The sequence below is a fragment of the Paralichthys olivaceus genome, chromosome 5, assembly GCF_024713975.1.
Source record: "Paralichthys olivaceus isolate ysfri-2021 chromosome 5, ASM2471397v2, whole genome shotgun sequence".
Taxonomy (NCBI): Eukaryota; Metazoa; Chordata; class Actinopteri; order Pleuronectiformes; family Paralichthyidae; genus Paralichthys; species Paralichthys olivaceus.
This window is the reverse complement of record NC_091097.1, coordinates 14,212,841-14,228,787: the sequence shown is the minus strand read 5'-3', so window position 1 is coordinate 14,228,787 and position 15,947 is coordinate 14,212,841. Positions and strand designations below refer to the sequence as shown.

The 15,947-nt window shown below is 41.2% G+C and overlaps 1 protein-coding gene across 5 annotated transcripts in view; it reads right to left on the bottom strand.

The window, feature by feature from the left end:
* The window catches only part of cep112 (centrosomal protein 112), a 93,927-nt gene that overhangs the window by 37,842 nt on the left and 40,138 nt on the right, over positions 1-15,947 (bottom strand). For all 5 annotated transcript variants that reach the window (XR_011241009.1, XR_011241010.1, XM_020101885.2 and 2 more), the window contains 3 exons: positions 13,705-13,812; positions 8,013-8,195; positions 867-1,088 (listed from right to left, as the gene is read on the bottom strand). Coding sequence is in view for 3 of the 5 variants with exons in the window: in XM_020101885.2 (XP_019957444.2) it covers positions 867-1,088; positions 8,013-8,195; positions 13,705-13,812 (513 nt within the window). In the remaining 2 variants the exon portion in view is untranslated. The remainder of the gene's footprint in view (positions 1-866; positions 1,089-8,012; positions 8,196-13,704; positions 13,813-15,947) is intronic.

Below are 15,947 nucleotides of genomic sequence, written 5' to 3'. Positions count from 1 at the left end.
AAGTACTCTCAAGTACTTCTACAAAAGTACATGTAGTGTAGATTATCTCATTCAACTCTCTGTTTCAGGATCTAGAAAACTTATAGTAATAGTAACATGCAGCATTTTAATTGATGTTCAGCACGGAATACCTCAATAACACTGAGCCATCTGTTGGTGCTTCTGAGAACATTAACTTATCTGTGGTGGCATGACATAGTAGCAGATCTCTGCTAAAGTGGCAAACCCAGGGAAGCCTGCCTTCCTCCCCCTGGGAAAGGCTGTGGTTCAGCAGGTAGAGCGGTTCGTCCACTAATTGCAGGTGGTGGTTTGATCCTCCACATGTCTAAGTGTCTTTTAACAAGACATTTAACACCAATTGCTTCTAATGATCAGGTCGGTGTCGTGCATGGTTAGCTTGCTGCCATCGACGCAGGAGTATGTGTGTATGTGAATTGCAGGGGAATTGTAAAAGCCTTTGGATATAACTAGTCCCACTCACATAGACAAACAGGATCTATTTTCACTATCAGCACTGATATAAAAAGATGACATTGTTCACATGTTCTCTGACAAATATCTATCTGAGAAGGCAAACAGTGGAAAACAGAACCACTATGTGAAAGGAAGTAAAAAAAAAAACAAATATTTTCAAAAAGGTTTGAAAAAAATAATGCAAAAACAAGGTAAGAATACAACTTTCAGACTATGGTTACAAGGTGACACCTCTCTCCTTGTGCACTGCTAAGTATCTAAAAACTGAACCTGATGCATATAACTATGTAATGGCCTTTTCTCGACCCCAGTTCTCTCCAGTCGAAGGGCATTTTTTACAGTAATCTATTGGAAACTGACCGAGTGTCATCTTTTACCAAACCTTCACTCACCTTTTCCTGAGCGGCATCCTTCGCCTGCAGGTGGCCCCTCTCGAGGTCACTGTGGATGCGTTCCACCTCAGAGCGGAGTCGGTCCAGGGCTGCTTCCTTGTCCAGGAGAGCCCTCTGCTTTTCCTCCTCCCGAAGCAATGCAAGCTGCTGCTTATGCTGGGTGTGGGCCCCCTGGAGCTCATCGCGCAGACTTGCCAACTGCGCTTCCAATTCTGAAATTGTCTGCAAGGAGACAAACACAAAGATGTATAGTGGATTCAGGTAAGGGATATTAATTAATGCCCTGCAAGCATCTTGAGGCTTCAAGATGTAGAGGTCAAGTTATTCCTCTTAGGGGCGTTCAGACCTGTACATAAAGCTTTCCACTAGTGATGGCATCGCTGAGGATGGATTTTTATACCAGGTCTGAATGGGCCGGTACGACTAATGCAAATGAAGTGAGGAATAGGCCTCAAAACTGAGATGTTTTCTTATTGGACATTTCACATAATTTCAAAAAATACAAGTTTCAGTAAGAAGCCCTGCAATACGCTGGCGACCGGTGTATCCCTTCTCTGTCCCAGTGTCAGCTCAGTTTGTCTCCAGCCCCCTCCACGATCCTTAAGCAGAATCGATAAAGGATGGAGGGATGTAAAATTTATAAAGACAAGATACTGAATGGCATTTATATGAAATGGGGCCATCCATGTTACAGGAGGACGTCACGGTTCTAAAAAAGAATTGTATTTGTAGTACATAAAGAGCCAAACATGCATTACATCAGTATAATCCAATAATTCCCCAAATTGTACAATAATAAATGAGCACAACAAATATAGTGAAGTGTAGGTGGCACTGACGGATGGAATACAGCTGTAGTGTTTCACCCTTCACGACCTACATTGCATGTGTGCCACAGCTATTGCACATCCTCCCTCGTCTCCTTGGTTTACTTTCTTTCTCACTTTGGTTTGCACTGTTAGCTCTGCCTCTTGCCCCCCCTCCCCCTCCTGAAAGCCTGGGCATCCGAGGACAACGCCACGTTAAGGCAATCAGACAGAAAGTGTCTAAAGTCTTTTTTAGCGGGCACTGGGGAGAATTAAAGCGACTTCAAAGGAGTGTCACAAAAACAGGCAGCTGCTGTGGCTGAGTGTTATACCCCCTCCTACACTGGCACACACAGACAAACAGGCACATGATCGAGCTGTCACACACAAATACAATGACATGTATGAATGTGGCACGTTTAGAGAAAATAAGGTAAAAAAAAAAAAAGAGAAAAAAACAAACTAATGCAACCTTCTATCTCTATGTCCCATTCCCCTGTCTGCCAACATTACCAATCTCTCCACTCTGCTTGTGCCTTCAAGGGCAAGCAGCTATCAGATCTGAGCCCACAAGACTCTTTAATGTATAATTCTCTCTTTAACAAATGTGGATGATCTCTCCTCCAAAAAATCTTTTAATAAGTGTGGGTATAATCTTCCAGAACGGAGACATTGGCGGTGACACATCAGAAACTCAGGAGGCCAAAAGCGCACATTTCTCTTGGAAGTAAAGCGAGCACAGGCGCTTTTCAGCAGGACATATTTTAGCATGCTGATGTGAGGCTTTGAGAAGAGGCAGCTCTCTGTGACAATAGGAAAGTGTCAAAGGAAATATACCGGGTTACACAGTGTCAGCTAAGATGACAAAAGACTGGCAGAGGAGAGGAGAGGAGAGGAGAAGAGTGGGACACTGGCTAACGGACTGCATGTGTTCAATTTAGAGAAAATGTCACAAAGTCAAAAGCAGACTTAAAATAATTCGCTGCATTTAAACTGTAGATTTTCTCATCGAGACATTTTAAAATTCTGTTTCACAGAGGTTACAAACACAAGAAATACCTACACTTCCTTGCATTTAATGACAATAGTCGCACAGACAAGTTATATTTATATATAATTTAACCAACATCTTACTGTAACTTTCCTTGCAAACTGCATTATGACAGTTTTGGCAGCATCCTTTTTGGACTCAAAAGCCAGGATGTGCAGACTTTGTTTGATCACAACCACAACACAGCTGCCACTCTTTTTCACTGTTCTCTGGCAAGCATGAAAACAAATGTGTGTGTGCACATAGTTAACACTTTGTTTGAGTCTAATGTCACGTCTTTGATTAAGAAAACATATACAGAAAAATTGGTAGTGAGTTAATTATGTCATCACCATTAGATGAGTCTGAGTAGATCCATGGTATACATTATAATAGTAATAATATAGGTTAATTTTTTTAAAGAAGTAGCTGTAGATTACATGGAACAGTAAAAATCATTTTGCATTTTAACATGAAACAATGACATGAAGGTGACAGACAGGTCAGAAAACCTTTCTTGCAGTCAATAGTATGTTTTAGCAAACACGGGTGGAACTAATGACATTAATAATAGCTGTATTCCATCTACGCATGCCAGTCCCATTATCCTGGTATTGTGTGTTCTGGCTCACAGACACACCTAAATGGAACAGAGCCATACTTTAATCATATTAGTTACACCTGTGCTCTTCCTGCAGCAATGACTCAAACGTCTGCTGGGAGAAACGTCTATAGTTTGACTTGAGCAGCTGGAAAATATTTTACTTACACAGATTAACATGCGCACGTTTTAAATTATTTATAAGCTGCTCACATCTGATGCTTATTCTTTGCTTTTTGTTGGTGCAAATATTGGAAAGATGAAGTGTTGTTTAAACACTCCTAACACATACATACAACATATTTTGTTTACAGTGTCCATATTTTTCCCACATTCTGACTTCGAAGCACAGGAACACATAGAAGTCGAACGACGACTTCACAACTCAGGAAATGGGACCCACTGAGGAGCACGAGAACACACACTGAGTCTTAAAGTCAAGTGAAGCTTAACACCTCCTGCATCTCGGACTAAAGTTAATGCAGAGACATGAGACTGGACTCAGTCTTTTCATCCACTTTTGGACAAGAACACTAAACATGACTTATTACTAATCAGTAAACCACTGTCACAATTTAATATAGTGTATCTAACCATCCTATACTATTTCTTAATTAACTAAACTTAGAAACCAATTTGTATAAGCATAATGTAAGTGATTCTTAAAGCTCAATATGTACAGATTTTGTGTACAATGCAGGCATATAGTGTAAGCAGTATAACGGACATACACATATGTAAGATACTTGACTGAACCAGGCGCACTGTTGTAATGAATGTTTCACTGTTGTCAGTCAGATAAAAATCCATCTGGCTGAAATCCAAGATGTGATGTATGCACATACTAAATGGCTTCATGGTTTGAAACAGAGTATGCTGTAACTCTTGACACATCACAGAGCGTCAGTACACGCTCACGACTTGCCCATGATCAATCGTTCTGAATGGGAAAAAAAGAAAAAAAACAGCTGAGTTCTAACTCTCAGATGTATGTGATGAAATCATTTAAAGAATCACAGTGACACGCCAGCTCAGTGGGACTCTCCTCCACTACTGGAGATCACTGAGTAACAAGACAAGACTCGCTTGACAGTACTAGATCTCAGGGACCAATCATTCGGTAAATGACAATACACACAAGCACTGAGACAATCGCTGTCCGCACTGGTCTCGCTGTCTGCCTTGTTCTCTTCATCACAAATCCTCTTAGCTTTGACTTAGGCTGTCATCACCCTCTTCATTTGACTCATTTTAATCACGTACTTAGTATTGAAACGCTTTGAAAAATTGACAGCATCATTATTTAGTCCATCATGGCCCAGAAGAAAGACCTCACAAGACTCTCCCTCTCTCCCATGCTGTTTGAAGTCCAGATGGTGTGTATGTTCCTTCAGAAAAAAAGAACATAATTATTCTGGAGAATAACAGCCATAAAATGAGTTTTGAGGAGGAGTTGGTGTCAAAAATATAAAAATGTTGTTTTTTGAACAGAACAAACAAATTCTGTTGTATGCAAAAAAAAAAAAAAACAAAGCTTCAGATTCATGTATAATGCTGAGTTAAAGTTTCTGATAATCGAAAAAAACAGTGAAATATTTTGAATTATTTAATCATATAATGGAATTAGCAAAAAACTTCTTGTGGTTTCAGTGTAAAATAGTTTTCATATTTTCAGCAGTCCATGGGTGTATGCATACATTTGAAAAGTGGAGGCAAAAACAGGCCACTCCACCATAATTTGGGCATGTTAGAAGGTGACGTTTCTTGGATCCCCAAAACGCTCAATGAAACTCCTTCGTCCTCTGGGGGGCATTGATCAACTAACAGAACAACACAGTACCTACTGCAGGGCAAACATATTTTAACAGCAAGACGTTTCATCATCCTGGACTCACAGCCAAACTCAAAGCGTCCTTTCACGCTTTGGTATTTAAAAAAAAAACGATTTAAGAAATACTTTATTCTTTTTAAGAGAACGGCAAGATTCAGGTCCACCAGACTGGGAATGGTGAGTTAATCCCCTGATTCGGTGAGAAGCCAACAACACAGGAGGCCTGAAAACCAGCTGCTTAATTTAATTCATTAGAGATTTCATAACATGGAACGTATAAGGCTCAATCAGCAAAGGGAAGGAAAGTTTAAAAGTGTGGATGTGATCATCCTGAAAACAAAATGAGAAGTCAGGAAGTCTTTATAATGTGTAGTGCCTACACAGTGGGTGAGGTCAGAGTTCCTTGGATAACAAACTTTAGTGGGATCAGGACAATGTGTCTCTGTGTTAGCTTTTCCCTCCAGTCGCTGCTACGACTCATTGGCTCTCCTTCTCAAAGACAAGGCAAGAGTCAGGAATTCTATTTATTGCTGTCCCCCCACATCAAGGGGATGAGTGGGTATTACTCATCCTCGAGAGTGTTTGGTGGACAGTTGCTGTTCTTTTAGCCAATAAACTCTGAGCTGCAGTCATCCTTACACTGAATCCAGGAAGACAAAGTGTGCGCAGGATTGAGGCAGAAATAATGAAGCTCAATTGCCAGAGCAAACATCTTTGTTGCCTGTTACTGACATATCACTTGATGATAATATCATTGTCCATCTCACACATCTGGTGGAATTGTTTTGTTTAATGGGCTGTGAAAAGTCCAGAGACTCCAAGAACCACAGGGTATGCAAGAACTGAGAGAAGAAGAGAAGCTGTGGCATATGCTGGAAAGGAAGTGGTCTATGTTTTCTCTAGGCATCATCAAAATGCAGCTTTTTTGAAATTTTTCACAGCAGCTTTATGTGTCTAAAAAATGCCAGCGAAGGGCCACATTAGCTGTGGTTTAGTATCAGAGTGAGAGATAAAGAATTCTCAAGGGGTAAACAACCTTGGTGATGCAAAAGTGTTTAATAATAAGTGGATTTGCTCAATATAAAAAAAAGCTCATCTTTAATACATTATCTGCTGGTGGGGTGTCAGCTTCTTGTCATTTTAACAGCACATCCATGGAACAGTGCTCACACAGGAAGTCAAACCAACTCACATCCCCAGCAGTTTCAGAGCGCTCACAATCCTGTCCTCCATCTTTTCAGGGCCCGAGTGAAAATTTCTGTCGCTTTAACATCTGACATTAGTTGGGCGTGTGATCACTACTCAAAATGCTGCACGGGCAAACAGGAATTGAGAATATGAGATGAGGGCAGGGGAAGTTTGTTTTCTGTCACCTCCTGAGATTTGCCAAACAGCATGTCATTTTGACACGACTTGGACAGCATGTTATCGGCTGTTATCGTCTCGTTGTGACGGCATCTCCAGAAACCAAATAACACACTGGCTGGTGTCATCGGTGGTGTCAAAGACACTTTCCCAAAAAATATAAGGAAAAGGATTTGATATATTTTAGACTGCTGTGATACAAGCCAACCAGTACAGCAGTTTACTGGTGGAATAAATGCGGTCTTTACCTCAAAACAGAGACAGATATTTTGATATTTGAGCCAGTGGTCATTTTGTACATTGATGGGAACATCCCATATAGTTTCACTGTTTGCATCTAAAATTAAACATCATCATAAACAAAAGATAAAATTATTAGAGTTTGGCACATTTCTTAATTCTTCAATATCAAAACATTTTACAAGAATAGGCTTTCACCTACGATACAGTTGAGAACACTTTTGAATATTTTTTTGTTATTTGTTGTTAGTGGTAAATGTATATTATCTCTATAATGACACCTGAATAATTGTGACGAATGCTAAAAATATAAAAAACGTACAATGTTTTACGAGTTTGAACTCGTCGCGATTCGTTCGGTGTCTGGCACCATTTGTAACCACATTTTGGTGTGAGCACGTTTTGTCCACAGATTTTAAATATGTCTGTCTGAATCCCTGTCCCAAGCTAATGATGATGACAAGTCCATTTAATTGGAAAGCTTGAAGAGTCGAATACATCCCTAGTTGGGGGCTGGTTTGTAAAATTGTTTCCCACAGAGCTCCAAGCTAGCTCAGGCTGCAGAGAGACGAAGGCTGAGCGAGGAGCATGATATGAGGACCTGCTGCTGGTTTGGCTAAATGGAAACAGAATTATTTCTCAGTGTCAGGGATGTCCATTAATATAGACACCAATGTCATTAACTCATTGTGGCCATCCATGGTGGGATGAGGGAACCACCACTGTTTTCAAGGAGGGAGATAGATACCTGCGGTGAGAGGGGGATGCCATGCGGAGATGCACTTCGGTGGGAGCACAGGGCGCTTGCCGCTGGTCCATGACCGTACAGCGGAAAATGAAAGATTTAAACCCGGGGTTTTGGAATAAAAAGTGGGCTTTCAACGCAGCAAGTTTCTTTTCGGAGTTTTCGGATTTCGGAGTTCTTAACACTTGTATTACGAACGTATGCGGTGCAAAATTATTAATTTTTTTTTTAGACATTTTAAACTTTGTCTTAAGCACAGCATTGTTTTTACCAAAACAAAACAAAAAGATTTTCAAACGGCAAAATCTAAATTCGTACGTACGTTTGCGCCAAATACATTGTAATCTATAAAACGATTCTCCTCTTATATCAATATCTGTCCATTTACAAGTAAAAAAGTGTCTTAACCCGCTGTGATTTTGAAACCATTGAAAACGTCAATGGGCAACATACAAAATGGTTGTCCATGGGAGAGCGGTGGGTCAGCATGCGTGTGTGTGCGAACGAGGATCAGTGGAGACCCCCTACCTGGGCATCGCGCTTCCTCCACTCCTGGGTGTGCTGTTGGTGCTGTTGCAGGGCGGCCCTGGCCTGCCTCTCCAGGCTGCTCACCTCCCGCTGGCGCTCCTGGACCAGGCTGTCCTTTTCCGCGCTATGCTGCTGCTGTAGCCGCGTCCTCTCTTGCTCGTGCTGCATGCGCTGCTCAGCCATCTGATTGGACAAGCAGGCAAAGAGAGACTTCATCAGCCAACACACACTCAGAGCAACCCTGTCGTCATGACAACTTGTCCATCTACCTATCCATCCATCCTTTCTTCGTCCTACTCCCTCTATCCCTTCCCTCCACCCAGAGCACCCATGTGCCCAACCAATTTGGTGAAATTGGTAAGGAGTTGGGGGAAAAGAAAGGCGAGAAAGTTTCCCCGCTTCCTCACATTGTCAGAGGACAACATGATGTGATGTGTTTACATCTGGCTGGCTCCCCCGCCCTCCCACCTCTCCTGCCAATTGTACCGACTGGCCCTCAATGTTCCACTCCTCTCTCTCTTTAAATCTGTCCCCTATCCCTATTCTGCGATCGGCATATAAAAGAGCAGCTAGTTTGGGCTATGCATGCAAGCTGGCAGGGGTTAGCCATCTGGCTGCAGTAACTACCCGATGCCCCATGCTAGGCGCCTGACAGCATGCGAAAATCGGCTTAGGCAATGACTATGATGTTCATTATAGACCCTGAATCAAATAAAAAAAGAGAAGAAAAAAATGGATAGGGAGGGAAGTTTTAACTTTTACATTACTAATATCAGTCTAAATGTTTTTTCGAATTAATGGGATTATGCTCAAGGGATGATATCATTCTTGTTTATGCAGCAGAAAGACTAAGTCAGAATATAGCAAAGGACCGGTATGCCCCAATCAATAAGAAGGCTCTCTATAGACACACAGTAGACTTCAGTCTCACCAGAGTACTACAACTACACACAGTACAGTACAGCAAAATGAAACACTTCTAATGGGACTCAAAGCCCAAATTTTTCAGGGCTTATTCATCCTGTCAGCTGAGGCAAGTCTGTTTGCAAGTGTAACTGTGAGTGGAGTCACCTGCTGAGAGGTGAGCATTGCCAGCGGAGCTCCCAGCCCCAAGCCTCCAAGCCTTTCCCAGGCTCCGTTCCATTCCCACTCCCCCATGGCGGGGGAACCAGTGACCCCCACACCATCCCGCCGTGCAGCCCCAGCCGGAGCCTTGAAAGGACAGCAGGGGCCTGGGGCCCATTCGCCTCCCTGCTTTGAAGCTAATCCCTTGCACATTGTGTTTGACGGCACCCTACCTGGCCTGCCAGAGAGGTGGAGATCCACAGCTTCTATGTCCTGTGCTTGTTCTATCCACGGTCATATCTTCGGACATTGCATGCTATTCAGAGCAGGTGATGAATGAGGGGCTATCTACAGGAAGCCAGATTCTGTCTCCAGCACTGAGAGCTGGGCCACAATAGACACTTCATTTTGGCAGCCAAGAATTTACCCTTCGGCTTTTTGGAAAGCTTTGTTTAATGTCCTCTTAAAAAAAAGGCCAATTGGAGGATTTATAGCTGGATAAAAATGTATTTTATCTCTGCGGCTCAGTTAGTGGCATGGCAGACAAATACACAAACCCACACACACATAAAGCACCGCCTGAAGACACCTTTTTTAAGTACACAATAGAACACCACAAAGCTACATGCAACAAATACTATGCAAAATGTGGGCAACATCCTCCACATGACGATACTGGCAATGCTGATGTCGGCTACGGAACATTCCACTAAAAAAAAGAAAGACGCACCGCTTTCTCCATTCAAGGACATAATAAATACAAATCAGATCCACAGCCAGAGTATGTCGTCCCATATGGATAGTCAGAATCATTCACATAAATCACAGTTGATTGATAAGCAGGCAATTGCTTCGAGAACTCCCCAGCAGGACAGCAGGACATGCGGTAACAGAAATAGTTTGAGGATGTCCTAGCTGACAGTTCGCTCCTGTTAAGTGTCTTAGGCCAAGGGGATTTTGGAGGCAAGAGGGGATCTGAGGTAAAACGAGGACGAAGAAATGGACAAGATAGATCCATTGTGAGAAAAACATCATAAGGAAAAGGCGCAGAGGAGATGACAGTAAGCAGACCCAGCGAGGAGCCTGGTTGTGACATCACTCAGCGCTAGCATGCAGTGGAGGATGCTGGGTGCTGCGGTTCTTAAAGGGACCGGCGTGGCACTGATGAGGGAAGGCGGTTAAAGCACAGCTTGGTGCCACAGATACAGAGTGGGTCGGGTGTTACTGCACAGCACGACTCCTGTCAGCCTAGGCTGACATGGTTGTGTGTATATGCATTGTACGTATTGAGACAGGACAGTGAGGTAATGGGCTTTTTTCAACCACAGGGGGGATATCTGAAATGTTTGGGAAGGAGGAGGGATAAGGAGGGTGTAGAGGAGAGCAGAACAGAAGGCTTGTCTGGTCTCAGCAGGGGAGGCTGGGTGAGTTTTTTGTGTGGGGGGGGCAAACCTCTTTTTCCTCACTGTAGGGTTTGAACGGAAGATGGCCATTGAGTGGGGCCGAGTATGGATATGAGTGCGCATTTGGCTGTGACTACTTTACTGTTTATTATCCCAATCAAATAGTTGAAGTATGCAGCTGTTGAGCATTCTAGCAACTCTCAAGGTCATGGCTACACAGCAGCCATTTAACCTCACTACGTCACTCCAACGTCAAGAAGCAGAGCTCTGTCAGGTCACCATGATGTCAGCTGGAAAACAACTCCTTCATACATGGCTCGCTGTTTGAAGTCTCACTGAAGCTGCCCTTGAGGGGGATGCTCTCTTGTGAGCATCTTAATGGACAAACTTGACCACTACAATCTTGTGACACCGATCTCTCTTTGAAGGAGTGGAGGCGTAATGCATACATCATGTGGACAAGGAAGAACGGATCCACACAAAGGAGATTATGCTTGTGTGTGCAACAACAAAGTACATAGAATGTGCACACAGCGTAAAACAACTGTTCTCCCAGTAACTTACGAACAATCTCACATCTTTATATGTGTACGCAGACACATTTATTCTCTTTGTCTACCCTTCTAACTGTGCAGCTGATGTCACATCAGCACCATCGCAAAGACAGGCTCTTTGTCTTTAGATGTTTATATCGTAAAGACCAAAGCTTCCTGATGTGCTGCTAACCCTGTGTAGCTGTCTTCAACTGTCAACTACACCCCCACTCTGCGTAGCTGATGATAATCGTCATTTGATTATTTTCTGTGAAGCTGATTGCTGATCTGTTTTTCACATGAAAGAAAAAACATGCGACTCCTCAGAACAATAAATTGCAGAGAAGCGTATAGCAGAAAAAAAATGTAATGTTATATCAAGATATTTTTATGTTTTAAGATTTTTTGGCAAAACATTTCATGTTTTAACAAAACACTATTCATCAACTAATTCCAGAAATCTCTGGCCGTCTGTACGTGGCTCACATTTCTCAAAAACGTTTCATTTGAACGGTTTCACACTTGAATTAATATAAATGCACTTTGAATAAATGTCATTGTAGTTGACAACAGCACATTCAAGACAACAACGACAACTGATTCTCAAAGTTCATGGTTCTGCTGACTGAGGCAAGCTTCATCATAGTTTGAACAAGCAGGGGAACAGCTCTCAATTCAGAAATAAATCTGCAACCTGGTTACAGCAAGCAAACAACCAAACAAACAGGCATGTTTAGAAAAGGGCAAAGCACTAGTCCAGTTATTATGTGACAAATTCCGATATTGTTATAAGCTGAAACTAATGTCTGAGTGATGAAATGAGTATGGAAAAAAGATAAATTGGTGAATTTGGCCCATTTACATGATCTTAATAAGTTCTACTTTTGACTTAAGACATGGAGAGATTCTGCTGTTATTGAGCAAGGTGGATGATTCTGTGATAAATATGCTCACAGTGAGAGAGGAGAAAGAGTCCAACCCTCTGGCTGTAGTGTAATTTTTTAATTGATCACCCAGAGGGGCGCAGACTGCTCCATGGATAGAATTAATCTACCCTATCTGAGCTGCCACCAAGCTGGGTTTTATAACATATTAATTTTTGCTCAACACCAAAGGGGTCAAGAAACTTAAACAAAAGCCTCAAAGTAATTTTAGTCATAACATGCCAATTCTTGGGCGAATCAGTGATGAATGACGCTATCCAACATTTTTTTTTTGGTTTACAATTTCTATGGTGCTCTTGATAGCCAGCAAAAGTATGCACACGTATACTAAAAAAGATCTTAAAATGCATGGGGCTGTACAGAAAGAAGAATGAGTCAGACTCATTAGAAGGAGCAAAATTTGAAGTTGCATGTGGAGCCGTCTGTGCCCCTCTAGCTGATCAATGACAATGGGGCCAGAGGGTCGGACGACTTATTCCTTCCTAATGAGTTTTCTCTGATTTCTAGGACAATGTGCACTTGCAGCAAGAAGTGAAACTCTACCTCAGATTCGCTATAGTGTATTTTAAAAAGATTTAAATAAAATGCAAACAATTATACATCCAATTAAAATGTTTTTTTTTACTGGCCACAAATGTCATCGTTACAAACCCAGCTGTTTGACCATGGAGCAAATACAAAAAACAGATAACTGTTTTCGCAGTGTTTTTTTAAAGTATGTCCAGCCTTGTATCCTCCAATTACAACCAATCTACAGCAAATTACATGCAGCGTTAACTCCATCTGGCCTGGAAATGAGTGCTAGCATGCTTATTAACTGACAGGCTGAGCGCTAGTTTGCTACTTAGAAATCAATCATGTGGCTATAAATGGAAAATAGAGATGACAGATCAGATACTGTACAGTCTCAGAAGCTTCTGTCACGTGATCATACTGTATCACATGGGGACACACACATTGTTTTACATCATTTAAAGGAAGAATTTAAGGATAATGTATCATTTATTTAATAGGTATCCAGGTATATACGACTTCATACTCACATTGTGCAATTATTTACTATGTTAAGCTTCATGATTTTTCCTAATTTGAAAATCCTGTTAATTTTGCCCGGAGTTATACGTAAAATTATTAATCATATATATCAATAAGTCGGTGGAGTTGTTTTAAATTATATTTTGTATGTCATTCAATTATAATATGAATTTTGCACTGTAAGCAGCTAAAAATCCGTCTTGTAGGCAAATGAGCTAAAAGTGAAATATAAACTATGCTCCATGTTTCCTACAATGACACTGGCTGTCTTTGATAACATCCATTTCCATGGTTTAATTGAATCTGATGTTCTATAAGAGAGGTCCTCCTATCAGCAGGCTAGATTTCAATGAGTTGTAAAAATGGTTACTAGACTCATAATCGAAGGAGAGGGATGGAGATGAGATGATAAGGCGACGGTGCATCTGCTATGCAGATTGCATTAGTTTTCAATTGGCAATATTTAAGATATTTATTGAGCCGCAATTTAAGCTTAATCTAAAGCGTGTCCCTTATCATGAGAAATAAATCAGGCAGAACAGATGGGGAGGAATAACATGACAATTCCAAATGGATGTCAGTCCCCTTGGTTCCATCGGGCCAAGTGTTCACTGATAATGTAGAAAAGATAACAATGTGATGGTGATGGTGGAAGCAAGAGGAGAACCCTTCCCTCTGGATACAGCAGCAACACAGAAGACTACATACAGACCTGCTGCTCATATTTCTCTCTGAGGGAATTTAGTTGTTGGGAGAAGTCTTTGGCCATGTTCTCCCTGAGGGACTTGGAGCGGATCAGGTCCTCCTCAACCTTCTCCATCTGGAGGCATGGAGGAAGAAAAAGTAATTTAGTATTCAAGTATTATTATGAGTGATTAAAATAGGGCCGGGCAATAAAATTGTACCAATAATTATCACAATGTAATTTTCATCAATAGCAACAAAACAAAAGTCCAATATAAAGATTGATGTAATGCATATCCATCATGAAAGCACAGTGACGACTTAAAAAAACATATCTGTAATATGGTTGGACGTTTATCAAGTGTTTTCTATTCTCTGCTCATAAAGAAGAAATTTAAAAAACCCAACCTTCACTCGGCAGCGAAAATCTGTTTCCAATCTTATATGACCATATCGTGATAATTATCGATATTGACTCATGTGAAAAGTTTCATTTTTACATAATTTTTGGTCATATCACCAAGCTCTAGTCTGAAACCGAAATCAATACTCAAATACATACAGTATTAAGAGTTTAAAACATTATGGATGGGCTCACGGGCTGGAATACAGCTTCAAATCTACTCAAATTCTCATTTCTAGAAGCGTGCACAGACAGTTTTGCATTTCTGATTCTTTTTTCTTCTTTTTGCTATTTTTTAATATTAGTTCTACAATACGTTTAAAGCATGCAGAACCTGAAAAATAATGCCTTTCTATTGAAATGAATGAACTGCTACTGGAAAAAAACAAAGTCAACACTTTCCCGTGTGATCTTATGGTAATGGTATCGTAGTAACAGCACATCAATATATTAATCTATACATCAGTTTAATATTAAATTCAGCATTAAATATGTAATACCAGTAGTTCACAATAGTTCACATATTTACAATTGCAAGAAGACAACTGCAATGTAAAGACAGACTTAAAAGAGGCAGAGTTAGAAAAAACAAAGTCACAAGCTTCTGGCTCATTGTGGACTTGTTTTTTGTGGGGAAAATGGATTTAACATTATTTCAACACTTTATCTTAACTCACACTTCCTGCAGCCAACCATTTTGACATTTTGTTTTCAGGTGATGATAATCGACTACAATTGGAGAGGTAATTTACTGAAACGCCTCTGCATCTGGGCTGTGTGTAACACTCAGGAAATGCTAAATGTGTTCTGATTAATCCATTTAAAATGCCGAAGCCTGCTTTGAACTGTGCATGCAACAGAGATTTGATTCCTTATGGTTGTGCTTGTTTTTTTCCCCTCACCAAAATAGGGCAAACTCTTTCCTTTAAGTGTAGACTAAAAGTGGGATGCTGATTTTAAAATGAGGGAAAGACAGACAGAAGAAGGGAGTGATACAGATAATCCATTTAGATATAACACCATCTGAAGACAGAGGGAGGGAGATGATGAGAGGAAAGATGGAAGGATGAAAAAAAGATGGTAAAAGCTTCTTTTGAAGTACTTTCTGTAACATAAAAGCCTTAGCAGGATAACGTGATGGAGCAATGCACAAGTGTGCTGGAGAGGAGTAGAGGAGAGGGAAAGAGGCAGAGAGGATGACAGGGATGCAGAAGAGACTGCTCCCCTCTCCAGTGGCTTTGATGTGGGCTGAGAATAAAGTCAGATTGGAGATTGGGATGCCAGGGGCTCAATGGGGAAAGAAGGAGTGAGCAAGAGGATGGGAGGATAAGAACAAGAGAGAGGAGTGGGAGAAGGAAGAGGAAAAATAGAGCAATCCAGATATTTTCCAAGCATTGAAAAAGAATATATATTACTTGGTGCCCAAGTTTGAAAGAAGGAGCCCTGCCTGTTGTCAGTCGGCCAGTGCAATGTATTCATGGTACAGTGGCTACAAGGCAAAGAGAGCATCCTATGAATGCTGTTACATGTTGCTCTGTGTTCTGCTTCTGTTTTGTTTATTTCTTCTATGTGTTCCTGCTCTAGGTGCTCACTAATGCACCTGCATTAGGGCACCTGCTTTCTCTCTCTCTGACTCCCATCAAAAGACCCAGCTTTTTGTTTTGTTACTTCCGCCAAGTTAGCAGTTAGCGGGATCACTGAAAACGATTTTAGTGTAACTTGGTGGAAGAGTGGGGTACTGGCTAAGGAGGAAACCTCTGACGTTTGGAGTAGAACAGATTAAGGAGGGGGATTCAAGGGTTTAATTTCTACTTTTTTAACATTGCCAGTTGTTAGGCTTTTAAAAATAACTTTTTTCTGAATATAAT